Raw genomic sequence first — 17,347 nt, 5'->3', positions numbered from 1 at the left:
ATGCAAATATTCAAGCTCCTGGGCTAGGGAAAGACATCATTAATTAATTAATTAATTTTTGTGAGAGAGACAGAGAGAGGGACAGACAGACAGGAAGGGATAGAGATGAGAAACATCAATTCTTTGTTGCGACACCTTAGTTGTTCATTGATTGCTTTCTCATATGCGTCTTGACGGGGGGGGGGGAGGGGGCTACAGCAGACTGAGTGACCCCTTGCTTAAGCCAAGCGACCTTGGGTTCAAGCTTTTGAGCCTTGCTCAAACCAGATGAACCCGCGCTCAAGCTGGCGACCTCGGGGTTTCGAACCTGCATTTTCCGTGTCCCAGTCCGACACTCTATCCACTGTGCCACTGCCTGGTAAGGCTATTTTAATCTAAGAATTGATCATAAAAAAAAAGCGCATCTGTGTTATCATATGCTATCTTAAACACACAAAGCCTTTAAATTCAAATGTAAAAGAGTTTTTGACTGAGGGTTAAAATATTGCTCCACGGCTAACCACTAGGAGGTGATTTGCTGGCATAGTGAGCTTGAGTCAGAAGACGTGGGTTCAAATCCTGACAGGTAAGTGACCAGCTAGAGGACCCGGGGTAAGTCGCTGGACTCTCATCATCATTTTTCATACCTGCAAAGTGGAGGCGGTAACACTTCTCCTCAGCGGTGCAGGATTGGACGAGATCACGCACGGGAACTAGCTCAGTACTTACTTGTCAGTGATGTGCAAACCCATGTCACTGTGGTCACCTGTCCTTTGAGAGAATTACCCTTGTCCCCTCCCCCCATCTCCAGCAGTAACCACAGGGCTCCTCGCAGTCTCTGCAGGGGCTGGGGGAGGGAGGCCGCAGAGCCCACTGTGCATATCTGCTCAGCTACAGCTATCCAGGGTGGCCGCTCACTGTCAGCTCCGTGTGGTCCCTGTTCCACAGAGGGTTCCCTTGTCTGTGCAGCTGGTCCCCTTCCTCGGCCCCCTTCCTCTCCAACCACCCTTTCTAGAAGGTATTGGGGTGGAGCAGGCTTTAAGGAGGGCTTCGAGATTGGAGAGTTTGTGTTCCCCTCTTTCTGCTCAGCCTCACCCCTTCTCACACGTCCTGCTTCTTAACTTCTCAACTCCATCTCCTCTGAGGGTCACGGAGGGACGCGGAGACCCTGAATGGGGGCCCAGTCGGGGGGCGGGGTTGTACCTACATGCATACTGGAGGGAGGGAGGGGTGGGCCCAGGCTTTCTCCTGCCCATTCCCCCAGAACAAAAACATCCTAATCTCATGTCTTATTTTCTCAGGGTGGGTGTGTATGTTTGCAATTTTTGATAGCATCCTAAAACTGAAAAAAGCATATTAGACTGACTATGCAAATAAGGTCTGGTAATCATGTTGCTATTTATTTTTGGAATAAAGACTTTAACAAAAATAAAAAAGCTCTTTGTACAAAGAGCAAACTCCCTACCCCTAAGTCCCTCAGAGGGGCGGCCGATCACCCAGAGGACCCCTGGGTCACTGATCCTCCTGCTACCAAAGGAGGGGCTCCCCGAGCCGAAGCTGAGACGTGCTGAGGCCCAGTGGGGCTCCACGTGGGAGGAACCCTTCCTCTGGCAAGATAGGGAGCCCCTAAGAGCTTCTGGGGAGCAGGGGCGTAGCTGGGCGCAGCAGAGCCAGCACGGGCCTGTTCTCTGTCCTGTCCCAGGCTTCGGCTCTGTGAGAGGCGAGGGCCCCTTGAAGGCTCTGGGCACCTTGGCGAGTGCCTGCAGGTGCTGGTGGTCACCTGTCCTTTGAGATAGTTGCCCTTGCCCCCTGCCACCATCTCCAGCAGTAACGTCAGCCTGGCAGCCCTGGGGGAGAAAGGGCACACCCCTGCAGGTTTCCTGGCAGTGGTGTCTGCAGCAGGCCACTCTGACTGCTGGGCCAGGTGTCACTGAAGAAAGGGCAGATCCTGTGGCGCATCCCGCCCAGGACGCTGGGGCAGGCAGAGGCCTTCGAGGCCGCCCAGGCTCTTTTCAGACCAGAGAGAGGCTCTCTGCTACTCCTTCCTCCTCTTGGGCCATGGTCTTTCTGAGGGACCGCTGTTCCTGAGGGAGTGGGAGTGTGGGTAGTGTTGAGGCTCTGGTCCCACTGTCCTGGGAGCAACTTCCTTGGAGGCTGAAAATGTCACCACTGACCTACGTTGGCTGAGGGAAGGCCTTAGCTCCAGGCCGCTAGTGCTGTGGGCAGAGGTCCAGACTGGTGACTCAGGAGGACAACGGGCTGACCGGAGGGAGGGTGGGGTGTGGGTCACTGTGTCCCTGTCTGGGTGTTTTGTGTCCCTGTCTGGGTGTTTTGGAACCTTCGTGTATTGATTTTCTGGGGTTGCCATGACAGCACCGCAGACTGAGTGGCTCACACAGCAGACGTTTATCTCCTCAGTCTGGAGGCCAGAGGCCGAGATGAAGGTGTCGGCAGTGTCGGTTGCTTCTGAGGTCTCTCTGTGTCCTCACACGGCTTCCCTTCATGTGTCTGTGTCCTAGTCTCTCTTCTAGGGGCACCAGTCACATTGCATTAGGGCCTGTCCCAATTACCTCATTACATATTAAGTATCTATTTAAAGGCCCTGCCTTCAAATAAAGTTGCATTCTAAGGTGCTGAGGTTAGAATTTGGGGGGACACAAGCCAGCCCACAGCAGTTTCTCTCAGGAAGCTTGATTGGCTTAGCTGGAGCAGTAGCTCGTGGAGGCTCATCTGACTCATGAGAGGAGGTGCCACAGATTGGGCTCACATCCCCCAGGGAGTTAAACAAATACTGACCTGGCTGAATGTGGGTTTTCTTTTTCTTTTTCTTTTTCTTTTCTTTTTTTTGTATTTTTCTGAAGTTGGAAATGGATAGGCAGTCAGACAGACTCTCACATGCGCCCAACAGGGATCCACCCGACATGCCCACCAGGGGGCGATGCTCTGCCCATCTGGGGCATCACTCTGTTGCAACCAGAGCCATTCTAGCGCCTGAGGCAGAGGCCATGGAGCCATCCTCAGCGCCCAGGCCATCCTTGCTCCAATGGAGCCTCGGCTCTGGGAGGGGAAGAGAGAGGCAGAGAGGAAGGAGAGGGGGAGGGCTGGAGAAGCAGATGGGCGCCTCTCCTGTGTGCCCTGGCTGGGAATCGAACCTGGGACTCCCGCACGCCAGGCCGACGCTCTACCACTGAGCCAACCGGCCAGGGCCTGAATGTGGGTTTTTATTAGATGACCTGACTGGATGGTTCACCATGCACCTCGGACAGTCAGTTCCTGGTACCTCCCTACTCCACACCTGGAGGGAACACCCTTCAGTGTCCTTGTGATTGAGGAGACCTGACTCTAATGTCAGCATCTTTGTGTATGTGTGTGTGTGTGTGTGTGTGAGAGAGAGAGAGAGAGAGAGAGGGAGAGAGAGAGAGAGAAGAGGGGAGAGATGAGAAGCCATCAACTTGTAGTTGAGTCACTTTAGTTGTTTATTGATTATTTCTCATATGTGCCTTGACCGTTCAGTGACCCATTGCTCAAGCCAGAAACCTTGGGCCTGAGCCAGCTACCTTGAGGTTCAAGCCAGCAACCTTTGGGCTCAAGCCAGCCATGTTTGGGCTCAAGCCAACAACCTCTGGGTTCAAGCCAGCAACATTTGGGCTTGAGCCAACAATGTTTGGGCTTGAGCCAGCGACCATGGGATCATGTTGATGATCCCACGCTCAAGCTGGCGACCCTGTGCTCAAGCTGGTGAGCCTACACTCAAGCTGGATGATCCTATGCTCAAGTCAGTAACTTCTGTGTTTAGAACCAGAGACTTCAGCATCCCAGGTCGATACTCTATCCACTGTGCCACCACTAGTCAGGCATAATGTCAGCATGTTTCCTAGAGTCTGTAGTGGAAGACAGATTTTATTCCCTCAGCCATAAGCCAACACTATCCAAGGCTGTGACTGTGGAACTACACTGAGCTTTTAAATGAAGGGAGGGATGAAGGGAAGGATAAAAGGTAGGCTTTTAATTTTTCTTCAGTGAATAAACTAGCACAGAATGCAAGTAATTTAAGGACAGGGCTAGGGTCTGGCAAAAGGCATGGTAAATATACAGCATTGTTACCATACCCCCCCCCCCCCACCCACACTCACTGCAGACATTACTAATCAATCACAGCACCACTGAGCTAAGACTCTACCTCCATTCTGAGCATTAATACTAAACTAGAATTGGCACTCTGGATGACAGTCATTTTCTCCCTGTATTATTATGGTGATAACTGAAAGCTAGCTCATCTCTTCCTCATGAAGAACCATGGCAGCTTCAAGCAGAGGAATAGGATTGTCAAAGGTATCTCTGGTTAAGGCTGCGCCTGGAGTGTCTTATACCTTTCCACTGCAGAGGACCACTGCAGATATTCTTGGCCCCAACTCTCAGAATTATGAGTAGGTACAACCAGATGGTGCCCCTCTCTGAGCCTGTGCCCTGAATCTCGCTTCCTGCCTCAGAACCTCTTACATGCTATAGCTGGGACTCCTTCAGGAACCCTCTTCACCTCATGCATGCACAATCCCAACACGTGCAGGAATTCATTTGTGTGGCCTCACCCTTGACCCCAGGGGAACAGATGACATTAGAAAAAACGCTTCCCTCTTTCATCTCCCAGGACAGTTTTCAGGTGCATTCCATAAGGCTCTGCAGAACATTCTGGAAGAACTGAGCATTGGTTACCTTGGTAGCTCATCTTTGCATTGGGTTTCCCTGCTTCCCTGTTTCACTACCTTATCCCACATTGGAACCCTCACACGAAGTACTTGCACCCAGATATTTGTTCTCAGACTCTGCATCTGGTGTGGGGGGGTCTCCCTCCCCTGTGTGCCCAGTGTCCCAAGCATGGTCTCATTTTGAGCTATACAGTCAACTTCAGGGTGAGGCGGGTAAGGAGGCCTTTACTATCCCTTTCTAGACAGGAAACTCGCGTTCAAGGTCCTGCCCAGGGTCGCGCAGCTGGTGCATGGTGAGCTCTGCAGCCTAACTCCGCTTCTCCACCTGCAGCCCAGCTCGCGCTCCCTCAGCCACCCCGCCCCCCCCATCAGCCTGGCTGGACGGAAGCCCCCCACCCCCGCCTTTGCCAAGGTTTCAAGCCTCCCATGTCCACACGTTTTGCGGTGAAAGAGAATAAGCTCTCTTGTCAATGTTCTCTCTTCTTTGCAGAAGTAAACATGTCCTTGTCCTCCTCGGGGCCATGCTGTTCTTGGCATCTTTCACTGCCGCTGCTTCGCTCACACTGGCTTATAACCTTCCCGTGGTGGCGCCATCAGAAGCAAGGTAACCGCGGTCCTCAGCCCGCGGACTCTTTCCCTCGTCTGCTCTGAGAATGGTCAAGATCTCCCAGGGAGGGCTGGGGAATGAATGGCAGGCGTTTCGCACTGTGCACAACTGGTGGGAAAACTGGGTGGGAAATATTTGTCCCAGATGAAAAAGTTGATTGCACTTTTATTTCCAAACTTATGAATCTTTCAGCTTGCATTGGGGGGTGGCGTGTGTGTGGGAGGGTGGCGTGTGTGTGTGTGTGTGTGTGTGTGTGGGGGGGGTCCTCTTGCCACTGAAATGCTACTCGGAGGAGAGGAGCGCCCCCGTGTGGCTGCATTGCGTTTCTCCTTCAGCGGCAACCCGGCTGTGAGGCTCTGGTGTTGGATGGGGAGACTGAATGTTGAGGAAGCTGGGGGTTACCTGATCAACGTCACATGGCTAGTAAGTGGCATAGGTGTGAGTTGAACCTAGGACCTTACGCACTATGCTGTTTTGCCTCCCCAGAGAGATGCGTCTAACAATTCTTCCTTATAACCACCCTGTGTATTATTATACAGGATAAAACTGGTACAATTACCTGCTAATCTATTCTCAGTGTGGCCATCAGTGAGGCAAATGAAATTCAAATCCTGTTAGTCATCTGCTCAAATTCCCCCAGTGGCCATCCACTCATCTCAAAGCAGGATCCCTGTCTAACCTTATTCATCACTCCCCTACTTGCTGACTCCTAGACCAACCACACCAGCCTCCTTGAGTCTAAACACACCAGCCATGCTCCCTCCTCAGGGCCTTTGCACTTGCTGTTCCCTTACACTCGAAGGCTTTTCCTTTTTTAAAAAAAATTTTATTTATTGATTCTAGAGAGAGAGGGGAAGGGCAGGGGGAAGGAGAGAGATGCATCAATCCTCAGCAGTTGCCTCTTGTATGTATGTGCCTTGACCAGGCAAGCCTAGGGTTTCAAACTGCTGAACTCAGCATTCCAGGTTGACACTTTATCCACTGTACCACCACATGTCAGGCTAGAATGCTTTCCCTTTAGAATCTAGATTTTGGCAGGGCTTGCTCCTACAGGTGTCTATGGAAATGTCGCCTTCTTGGAGTAGCCTTCACTGACCACCTGATGTAAAATAAAATAGCCCAGGACCATCCCTGGTATATAAGTGCCTAATATGTACTTGTGAGCAGGATGAATGAGTGAATGACTACACCCTAAGACTTTTAACCAGAAGAACATCATGCCCTCTCTCCTTGTCGTTGGCCTCTGTGGGCATGGCCAGGTGACTGAGAGGGGGTCACCTCTGCCTCACCCAACTCTGATGCACATGAGGGTCCTCTAGGGGAACCACTGGGGTGTGGCCCAGGCAACCGACTTTTGTGCAAGCATCCAGGAAGAGAGTCACTTCTGCAGGAGAGGTTCACTTCTGAGAACCATGTTTTTCAAGTCATTCGGACATACCAGCCACCAGAAACAACTACTGAAAATGAATGGAAGCATCTCATTTCCTGGGATCTGGGGTGGAGGGCCCAGGGGAATTTGGAATTTTAGCAAGCCAGCTGTGGGCTATGGCAGGGTCATGAGGTCACTGTTCATGGATCGTTACTGAGGAAAGGAGCATGCACCCCAGATTTCACTTCGCATGTGCTGAGTGACTCAGTGGGCATCTGAGAGACCCCCTTTTCTGTGTCCAGGTCCAACATAACCTTCTGTCTTATTCCCTTGTGTATGGCAGGGAAAAGGCAGCCGCGCTGTACTTCTCGGAGTACTACACCAAGCCCTACTGCCGCTTCGGGCCCTTCCTTGTGGGCCTCCTGCTGAGCCTCTTCATGCACCAAAACCAGGCAAACCTTCTCAAAACCAAGGTAAGCCTTCTTTTCTTTTCTTTTTCTCCATTTAAAAATGATTCAAGAGCTGTGGCAAGAACAGTTCAGGTCTTGTGTCCCCGTGACCCAGGCTTCCCCCCCAACCCCGGTAACGTGGGACCTGACTATGGTTCACAGTCACAAGCAGGAAAGTGACACTGGACAATAAGGGACCTTAGGCCCGCTAGTGTTGCGTGTACTCATTTATGTGTGGGTAGACAGTTGGGTGTGGCTTTGTCACGTGTGTTGACTTGTGTAACCGGCACAGCCAAGGCACAGAACTCCTCTGTCACCACAAAGGGCTCCTCAGTGCTGCCTCCATGGCCTCAGCCCTACCCCACCCCCACCCTGCCCAGCCCTAACCCTTGTAACCCCTAATCTGAGCCTTCCATTTTAGTCCAATCTGGGTACCGGTGAAGGTTTATATATACACACCTGACGTGACAAGTAAGACTACATGACAGGGTAGTGACTGTGCAGTGGCCAGGGTGAGCTGTGAGTGGCACCTTCCCTCGCCCTGCAGGTGCAGGCCCTGCTGGGGTGGGCGTGCTCTCTGTCCACCCTGCTGGCGGTGGTCGCGGTGGCCTACGCACTGGACGACACCTCTGCCACGCCCTCCGCCGCCGCCGCCCTCTACCAGGCGCTGCACCGGACCCTGTGGGCGGCGGCCGTGGGCTGGGTCCTGCTCGCGTGCCGCGAGGGCTATGGAGGTAGGGTGCGCGTGTGTCTCCCCACCCCCGCCCCTTCAAAGGTGACAGGTGTGAAAATAGTGTGCACAGAGGGGCTTTTATCTGCTGGGGAATGACTCAGCTACATCCGTTTGTTTATATTTTGAGGGTGAACGGCCCCAGATTCTGTTTTGGATTTTTACACTGGTTTATGTGCAAATGCAGGTCCTCGGAGGAATGGACGCAGCCCCTGATGGAGGCGGTTTGGAAGATGGAAGTGAATAGGCAGCACAACAGAAAACCCCAGGGCAGGGAACAAGATTCTGGGGAAACCCACCCTGGCCTTGGTTCACTTGTCAGGGAGTAGAGACTGAATAGCCACCAAGGTCCCCTCCAGCCCTTTGATAACCAGGGACACTGCTCCTGTTGAGCCCGGCCGTCACCATGCAGAAAATCAGGCAGAAAAAGGGGGGCTTAAATGGAAAGAAAGGAATGTTCTCCAGATTAGAAATGTTTGTGCAACTCCCCTGATGCTCTCTCCCCTTACCCCTCAGTGTGGCACGCGGTAGGAGCCAGGGCACTGAGGTGTCAGTAAGCGGGTGACAAAGGCTGGCAGGAGACACTCAGAAAAGCCGCCAGCCCCTCACTGCCCTGGGGCCCCGAAGCGGTGGCCCTAGAGCCAGGTGGAGGCCCATGTGGACAAAAAAGGGGCCACACACCGAACCCAACAAGCTCAAGGGGGGCCTGCATGGCGACCCTTCACATTCAGAGATCTGAAGTAACCACACAGGATGATCTGAGATCACAACTTTCTAACAGCAAGTCATGGCAGGCAGTCATGTCCGAGGGCGGTATTTGTCTCTAACAAAGGCCAGTCTCCACCTGAACTGAGCCTGTGTTTTCGGCATCTGAGTTAACATAGCTGATAACATACCTTTGGGATATCACAGCAGGACCAAGTGCCAGGGCAGAGACCTCACGTCCCCTCATTGTGATAGTTACCCGTTCGTGGCTAACTTAACCATCCTATACCCTCATTGTGATAGTTACCTGTTCGTGGCTAACTTAACCATCCTATACCCTCATTGTGATAGTTACCTGTTCGTGGCTAACTTAACCATCCTATACCCTCATTGTGATAGTTACCCGTTCGTGGCTAACTTAACCATCCTATACCCTCATTGTGATAGTTACCTGTTCGTGGCTAACTTAACCATCCTATACCCTCATTGTGATAGTTACCTGTTCGTGGCTAACTTAACCATCCTATACCCTCATTGTGATAGTTACCTGTTCGTGGCTAACTTAACCATCCTATACCCTCATTGTGATAGTTTCCTGTTCGTGGCTAACTTAACCATCCTATACCCTCATTGTGATAGTTTCCCGTTCTTGGCTAACTTAACCATCCTATACCCTCATTGTGATAGTTTCCTGTTCGTGGCTAACTTAACCATCCTATACCGGATCTGTAAAAGAAGTCTGTGTCTACTGGTTTCCTTCCGATCCCATCCCAGGGCTTTCCTGCTTGGTCTCCTGCCTCCGACCAGGGGATTTCATGGTTTCCACAACCCCTTCGCCCTCCCCTCTGACTCCAATGTGTACAATCCCGGAGAAACTGCCACTGTGCAGAACATCTCCTCAATCCCTTGAGATTCTGCGTCCCGGCAATTGTCGTCCATTTTTACCCTTTATACCAGGGGCCCCCAGACATTTTACACAGTGGGCTAGTTCACTGTCCCTCAGACCGTTGGAGGGCCGGACTATAAAAAAAACTATGAACAAATCCCTATGCACACTGCACATATCTTATTTTAAAGTAAAAAAACAAAACAGGAACAAATACAATATTTAAAATAAAGAACAAGTAAATTTAAATTAACAAACTGACCAGTATTTCAATGGGAACTATGGACCTGCTTTTGGCTAATGAGATGGTCAATGTGCTCCTCTCACTGACCACCAATGAAAGAGGTACCCCTTCCGGAAGTGCAGCGGGGCCAGATAAATGGCCTCAGGAGGCCACATGCGGCCCACAGGCTGTAGTTTGGGGACTCCTGCTTTATACCCTTGGGAAATAATGAGGATGGGTTTAAATTTTGACCTGTGAACCTCATCCAGTCAGCAGAGATTGTTGGAAACCATGGTTTAAGGAGAAAAATGATACAGTGATCATACCACTCCATGGTCGGAGCACAGGGTCATGCCAGGCCCCGGGGAGACTGGGCTGCACGGTCCCAGGTGGTACTGGCCACACCCATATAGGTAGGGCTCTAATTAGCCCTGCTTCTCAGTGAGGACGATGTCTGGCGATGAAGCCATGTGGGACGGTCACATGGCTGGGCCGTGGCTGAGCTGGAAAGTGAACCAGGGACCAGGTGCGAAGCCTAAGACCTGTGTTCTTTGTGTCTTTTCCATAGTTTCCCTTCCTAGATGTTTGGTTATTCAAATTGTTCTTGAGTTTTAGGATTATATAATGATGAGGGTTTTTTTTTTTAATTTAATATTTTAGTTTTCAAAGTGTTGCCTTCTATGGAGAAATGACATTAAAGGGAAGACGGCTGCCTTTCCTCTGACGTGTATCTGCATTGATGGGCAGTTGTTTGGATCCCGTGACCCTCCCTCACACTGCTCCCTACTGATGACAATGACCCTGAGCTGTCCACAGAGCTGCCCACAGTGTGGTGGCAATGTCACAAAAGTCCTGCTGGAGGAAGAATAGGGGCTCGTGCCTATTCTGATTAGAGAAGAGGGACTAAGGTTGTCTGAAGATGAAACAGATTTGCGGTTGTATCATTACAGAGGGACTAGTAGCTGCTATTATCCATCATCAGCCTAAGGACGAATGATGCCTCTGTTAACCCAGGGCACCAGCAAGCCCTTTGGTTCATTCTTGAGTGATTTATCTTTGCAAAGTGTGTTGTTTTTAGCCAGTCACAGTGAGAGGTGTTACTGATATCCCAAGTTTGTGTCTCCAGCACTATTTGAAGATATCACGGTTGATTAATAGGTGAATGTGGGAGGTGATGGGTTAGATAAATTTGGAGAAAATATGTGTCCACGTGATGACCTTTAGAAAAGCATATCCATCAAAGGACATTGGAAGAAGTGTTTAACTGAGACTCTCAGGACGAAAAGGGACCCTGAGGGCTCAAATCACCCTTCCCGCCATTGTCAGTCAGAGCCAATGCAACCCATGCTGGTCCGGTTCCGTTCAAGGTCTTACTCTGTTGAGGTGCCCATGTTACTCCTCCAGTTAAAATCTTTCTGTGAGGCCCTGTCCCCCACAACAGTGGTCCTCAAACTTCAATACTAGATGGGCCCATTCTAAAAGAATAAGAAGTCTTTGGGATCCGAGTAGTGGAACGTTTGTTCTGAAAGGGACCTAGAGGTTGATCGCAGGCAAGCCGCCCAATAATGGATGAACAATCTGAGGCCCGGCTGTCAACTGCCTCGTGCTCAGGCCCAGAAGCTTGTGTGGCTGCACTCTGAGCCAGAACCCAGGCCACCGGAAAGACTTTGCACCTTGTTTTATCGGTGGAAGGTTTTGTGCTCAGAGGTCAAAAGCACACTAAGGAAGTAAACTAACTGTAAACTCAATACTAGCATCTCTTATTTTCCCATCTTCCTGCAATGGGGAGAGGGGTGTTTTGGGGGGATGGTCCATTCTCTTAAAATGATAATGAATGAAGGCCTTCTTAGAAGAGGCGCACAGACTCAGGTGTGGCTCCCAGGAGTGGCAATGACACAGTGTCTTCACAGGCCCAAGAGGGGCTCATGGCTCCATGAATCGGTGCTGTCCTCTCCAGGTCTGGTCAACCAGCTGCTTTCTTGCCGTGTCTGGGGTTTCCTGGCCAGCATCAGTTACGCTTGCTACTTGGTGCACCCCGTCCTCATCATCCTCTACAACGGGCTTCAGGAGACACTCATTCACTACACGGAGGCCACCATGGTGAGTCAGTAGCTCTCCGCGCTGTGGCCACCCAGCTGGTCTCTTCTTGGCCAACAAAGCAACCCATTGGCTTTGTTAGAAGCCTGGTGTTGTTGTTGTTGGGAGCCCATTGTTCTTTGTTTTATTCAAGGGCAGGCTTCAGTGCTGGATGATATCTTTGCTTTATTTATTTTATTTTTAATGTGTAGGGCTGTTTGTCCACAGAGCCATTTCACACACCGGGACGGTACAACTTTAAGATCCAAACACAAGAGAGCTCCTATAGTGAGACTGTGTCCGCTGTGCCCTCTTTCTCTCCAGTTCTATCTCTTCTTCGGACACTGTTTGCTGACCTTCATCGCTGGGCTGGCTCTGACGCTGTTCATTGAGAGACCATGCCAGGACCTGAAGCAGTGCCTTCTGGGATCGATGCCTGCAGGGCCAGGGATGTTGTAGTAAAACCCCTAAAGAATGGATGGCCTAGGCCCTGGCCGGTTGGCTCAGTGGTAGAGCGTTGGCCTGGCGTGCGGAAGTCCTGGGTTCGATTCCCGGTCAGGGCATACAGGAGAAGTGCCCATCTGCTTCTCCACCCCTCCCCCTCTCCTTCCTCTCTGTCTCCCTCTTCCCCTCCCGCAGCCAAGGCTCCAATGGAGCAAAGATGGCCCGGGCGCTGGGGATGGCTCCGTGGCCTCTGCCCCAGGCACTAGAGTGGCTCTGGTTGCAACGACCCGGATGGGCAGAGCATCGCCCCCTGGTGGGTGTGCTGGGTGGACCCCGGTTGGGCGCATGTGGGAGTCTGACTGCCTCCCCATTTCCAGCTTCAGAAAAATACAAGAAAAAAAAAAAAGAAAAAAGAAAGAATGGATGGCCCTTTATTGGCAGTGAAGGACAAATGCAAGGGTGGCCTTGTTTATGTGACAAAAGCCTGTGTTCCTGAAAGTGGGTGTGAACCTGATTTTATGAATATTTACAGAACACAAGTCCTCTATGTTTAATCTATAGAAGAATTCTAAGTGTTAACTATATACAAGAGTTCTATGATAATCTTTTTAGTAGCATAATAATTATCTTTTGATGTATATTTTTAGCCAAAAAAAATATTCTGAATATTTTTGGTCTCATTCTGTATTTATTTTCTGTATCAGTGACTGTAGAAGAACATCAACTGCAGTGAATTGAATGTAATTTGGGTTAAAAACACTCACCTTTCTTATTAAAATCACAGTATGCAGTTTTCCTCATTATAATAGTCTTTGTGTTACTGTAACGCCTTTGTAGACTCTAACTTTTCCTTGGACCCTCGGGATGATGTGACTCACTAGGGTGCGCAATTCATGTGTTTGTTGTTATAAGTCTTCTAAATATTATCTGTTCTACAACGTGGTCCCTGCGATGGTTTAAATTGTATCTCCACCCAAAAGATAGGAAGTTCTAATCCCCCTAGTATATTAGGGTGTGGCCTTATTTGGAGATAGGGTCTTTGCAGAGGTGATCATGGGAAATGAAGCCATGGTGTGTGTGTGTGTGTGTGTGTGTGTGTGTGGCCCTAATTCAATATGACTTGTGTCCTTCCAAAAAGGGGACATTTGGACCCAGAGGTAGATATGCACCAAAGGAAGATGATGTAAAGGCAGAAGATGGTCATCTACAAGCCAAGGAGCCCCCGGGTGGCCGGCAAACAGCAGACACTAGAAGAAGCAGGGAAGGACTCTCCCCAGAGCCCTCCAAGAGAGCACGGGTCTGCCAACACCTTGGCTGAGGACTTCCAGCCTTCTGAAATAGTGAGGTGAGACATTTCTGCTGTTTTAAACCAGCCAGTCTGTGGTTCCTTGTTACAGCAGTCCTAGCAAACTAATACAGTCCTCCAACAAAAACTCCCCGTGGAGAGGAAGGAGAGCCCCGCACGTGGCTTCTGTTCCCACCCTTCAGTTTCCAGCCATGAGGCTTAGAGATGGGGAGAGACTGGTGAGGCCAGTGGAGAGTCTGGAGGTCCAGTTTCTTCCTGAGTATGTGATTTCACGCTGACTATCCCTACTTACGTGTCTAGCATTGCTTATAACAACACCCTCTTTGTGTACGTATGAATAGAAAAATGTATGCATAATCACGGGGCTACACGGAACTGATTAGCTGGGAACGCCCCCTATCTGCGCACGCTCTCTTTGCCATCCAGTGGTTATTCAGGCAAGACCACCAAGGGAGTGGGGGCTGCCCACCTTACATTTTTTGTCAGAGCGGTGGATAGCTGGCTTTGGGGAACAAAGCCACATCTCCCCAAGATCTGGCCTTTTCTGCTGGCAGACTTTGTCCTGAGTGAGGAGACCCACCATAGCATGTTCTGTAATAAAGCACACCAAGTAGGGTTTGTGGGGAACTCGGAAGGTCTTCGAGTTCCTCGGGAGCCCCCTGGTGGCTGATTCGACACACGAGCCCTCTGATTTAATGAGGCCTCCGAGGAGACCTTGAGGGCGGGTGGCATTTACAGGAAGGAGGAACACTACAGACCCAGATGGTTCCCAGCGGGAAAGGACTCTCCTGCCAACGTGGCTGGGCCCACCGATTGCCAAGTGCTTCCGGTGATGAGGCTAGAAACCTGGGGCCCTTGGAAATAGCTTCCCGATGATTAACACAGCGGTGGGAAGTTTTTTTTTTTTGTTTTTTTTTAATAAGGAAAACATGGCCTCACCTGTGGTGGCGCAGTGGATCCAGCATCGACCTGGAATGCTGAGGTTGCTGGTTCAAAACCCTCAGCTTGCCTGGTCAAGGCACATATGGGAGGGAGTTGATGCTTTCTACTCCTCCCCCCTTCTCTCTCTGTCTCCTCTAAAATAAATAAAAAATAAAAATAATTAAAAAAAATAAGGAAAACAATATATACCCTCCTCACTACTGCAATTTCATAAAACATAAAGAGAAGATCAGTTTTGTTCTAGATTTTGTTTCAATATAGAGTTCAATACAGAGGTTGAAGATTTATAGACTGTGTGGACCTTATTTGGATTCTAAAGCTGCAAAAAAGCATGTAACATTTATGAGACAATTGGGCACTCGAGCCTTGCCTGGGCATTTGATGATATTAAGGACTTATTAATTTTTTAATAGGATAATGGCATTGTGGTTATGTTTTTCTTTTTTAGAGTCTTTATCTGTTAGATGCATACTGAAGTATTTATGAACAAGATGAAATAAAAATCTGGTATTTCCCTAAAAGTAACATTGAGAGGAAGTGAGATGGAGGAAACAAGAGTGGTGATGTACTAATAATTTTTTAAGTATATACATAGGACCTCATTATAGGATTTTCTCTATTTCTTTTATATGCTTGAAGTTTGTATAAGAATACAGTCAAACAAATTTCTGGAGACAGCAGGACCAGCATAGAGTAAGCATCCTCTGATTCTTCCTAAATTCTGAAACCCATGTTCCTTCTTCACAACCAGCCTGTGGGTAAAAATAGGTAATGTCAGCAGTACAGAATCCCCCCAGCAGGTGGGTGTACTGAACACCAGCCTCCTCACATTCCTCCCAGCGGTTCTGGGAGAGCCTGGGGCATCTTCGCTTGTCTGTGAACATGTGGACTCTGCTGTTTCCCTTTGATGGAGCTGGTCCTCCTCCACCCGCACCTGCTCTGCCATCGGAGCTGCTGAGAGCTGCTGGCAGGGCCAGTGTCTCTACCCCCTCCGCCGTCCCCACGCCACCCTGCCAAGCATACCGCCTTCTCCCGTGACTTCTCCGCACAGGGTGTGGGCTGGGCTGGCTTGGTGCTCAGGCCACTGTGACCACTCAGAGCACAGTGGGTTCCACAGATGTCACACGCAGAGACGTCCCCTCTTCCCACACTTGTGCCCCCTCATTCAGGCTTTGGGTGCTCACCGTGGCCTCATAAAAACTGCTCTTGTCTCCTCACCTAAGATAAGTCCTTCTTTCTTGGAGGCACTGGGAGCCTATGGGCACTGGGACAGAGGGTGGCCCTTGGCTGAGGATTCAAAAAAGAAACATGGAAATTTTCACTATATGATATGGAAATCTCAATAGGTGCAAAAAGTGGGTAGCAGCTAAATAACCCAAAATGATAGAGTTGTTTGTTAGGGAATACGCCAAGAGCAGCAAGAGGAAGAAGGAAGGCAAGGTGTGCCAGCTCAGGAATGTGACATGGGCGACAGAAAACGGTTTCTCTTTGATTTTGTTTTAAGTGGAGTCAGAATTTGGAACGGACAGGGACTTTACAGATGATGCATTCAATGTGATCTTTGTGTATGTGTTTGCTGATTTTTTGTCTTATTTTTTCAATTACAGTTTGCATTCCATATTATTTTGTATTAGTGTCAATGGCATCATTTTGCAGTGAGGTGGCTGAGGCCCTGGAAGATCGTTACCTATCCAAGTTCACACTCCAGTCACCAGGGAGCCAGGACCAGAGCCTGTTCTTCCTGCTCGTCTGTCTGGGCAGGACAGAGGAGCAAAATACAATGCATGTGCTTAGGCACGTGCAACGTATGTAGGCATATGTGTCCATCTATACATGTATACATGCATGCATAAATACATATTCATATATACAAACCTGTTCTCTTTCTTCCCAAGTTTTCTCTTTAACAAAGTCTAGAAATATCAATATTACCTGTCTGGACAGTTTCTCTTACTTCCTCTGTGCGCAGAACATCGCTGAAGCAGACAGCCATCAAAGCAACAGTTTCTATCCTGTGGAAACATGTGAGTGTGGCAAATGTCCCTCACCTTTCCCCTTCGGCTGGGAGAAGTCAGTTTCTGGGCTCGGTTCCCTTTGATCTGAAGGAAAAGATGTACAGACTCCAGAAAGTGTTAGCTGCATATATTCAGGTGGCCACAAGAGGGCAGCACTTACCAGACCAGTGCAGGGCTCCGTTGCCTTGCTGAAATGCCCCTGAAGCTTCCTAGAAAAACTGCACTTGTTGAACTGTGAATTACAAGAGTCAAAGGATTCATGGTTCCCTCCTCTTACATGGCCAGCCCACAAGGAAATTTGGATGGTCATGAGGACCAGAACAGGTTTCCACTTAATTCTTTTGGAAATATAACTATGATTTCTCATCGAGTATGTTATTTTCAACTGAAAACAACATCTTTGCAGTAATTCTCACTGCCTTCTTTCTGAGGAACTTGAAATGAATCTTATGTTTCATTTATTTTTCAGTTGTTAAGATGAGGACCACCTGTCGGATTTGACCTCAATGTTCTTGGATCTTTAACACCCAATGCACGGGACAAATGCCACCCGCACCCAAGTTGAGGGACAACGCTGGACCTCCGTCCTTGGTGATGGAGATCTCTTTGGAGGGTGCTGGAATCCCTGGGTCAGAGGACAGCCAGGAGAAAGGCCAGCTCTAGGCTGCTCTGGGGGTCTCCGGACTTTGGGTGGAGGCCGGCTGTGGGGAGTCCAGAGACACACAGACCTCAGGAAAGACATGGGCCCCACACCCCCTTTGGGAGCGAGGAAAGGTCTGAGTGCCTCCTGGGGTCACTTTGGGACTCAATGCTCAAGACCCAGTGCCACGTGGCATGGCTCTGCTCCCCGGGCTGACCGCCACAGTCTCTTCTGGAAGCTTCCTCGGTGCTTCTTTGGGTGTCGCATGAA

General features: G+C 49.8%; 1 protein-coding gene across 1 annotated transcript in view; it reads left to right on the top strand.

Annotated features, from left to right (window-relative positions):
* The window catches only part of LOC136315030 (O-acyltransferase like protein-like), a 34,432-nt gene extending 21,590 nt beyond the window's left edge, over nt 1-12,842 (top strand). The window contains exons 8-12 of the mRNA XM_066246234.1: nt 5,176-5,289; nt 7,005-7,134; nt 7,658-7,844; nt 11,612-11,754; nt 12,055-12,842. Of these exons, the coding sequence (XP_066102331.1) occupies nt 5,176-5,289; nt 7,005-7,134; nt 7,658-7,844; nt 11,612-11,754; nt 12,055-12,189 (709 nt within the window). The 3' untranslated portion in view covers nt 12,190-12,842. The remainder of the gene's footprint in view (nt 1-5,175; nt 5,290-7,004; nt 7,135-7,657; nt 7,845-11,611; nt 11,755-12,054) is intronic.
* The last annotated feature ends 4,505 nt before the right edge of the window (nt 12,843-17,347 follow it).

The sequence above is a fragment of the Saccopteryx bilineata genome, chromosome 11 (assembly GCF_036850765.1).
Source record: "Saccopteryx bilineata isolate mSacBil1 chromosome 11, mSacBil1_pri_phased_curated, whole genome shotgun sequence".
NCBI classification, from domain to species: Eukaryota; Metazoa; Chordata; class Mammalia; order Chiroptera; family Emballonuridae; genus Saccopteryx; species Saccopteryx bilineata.
This window is presented reverse-complemented; position numbering and strand designations above follow the sequence as displayed.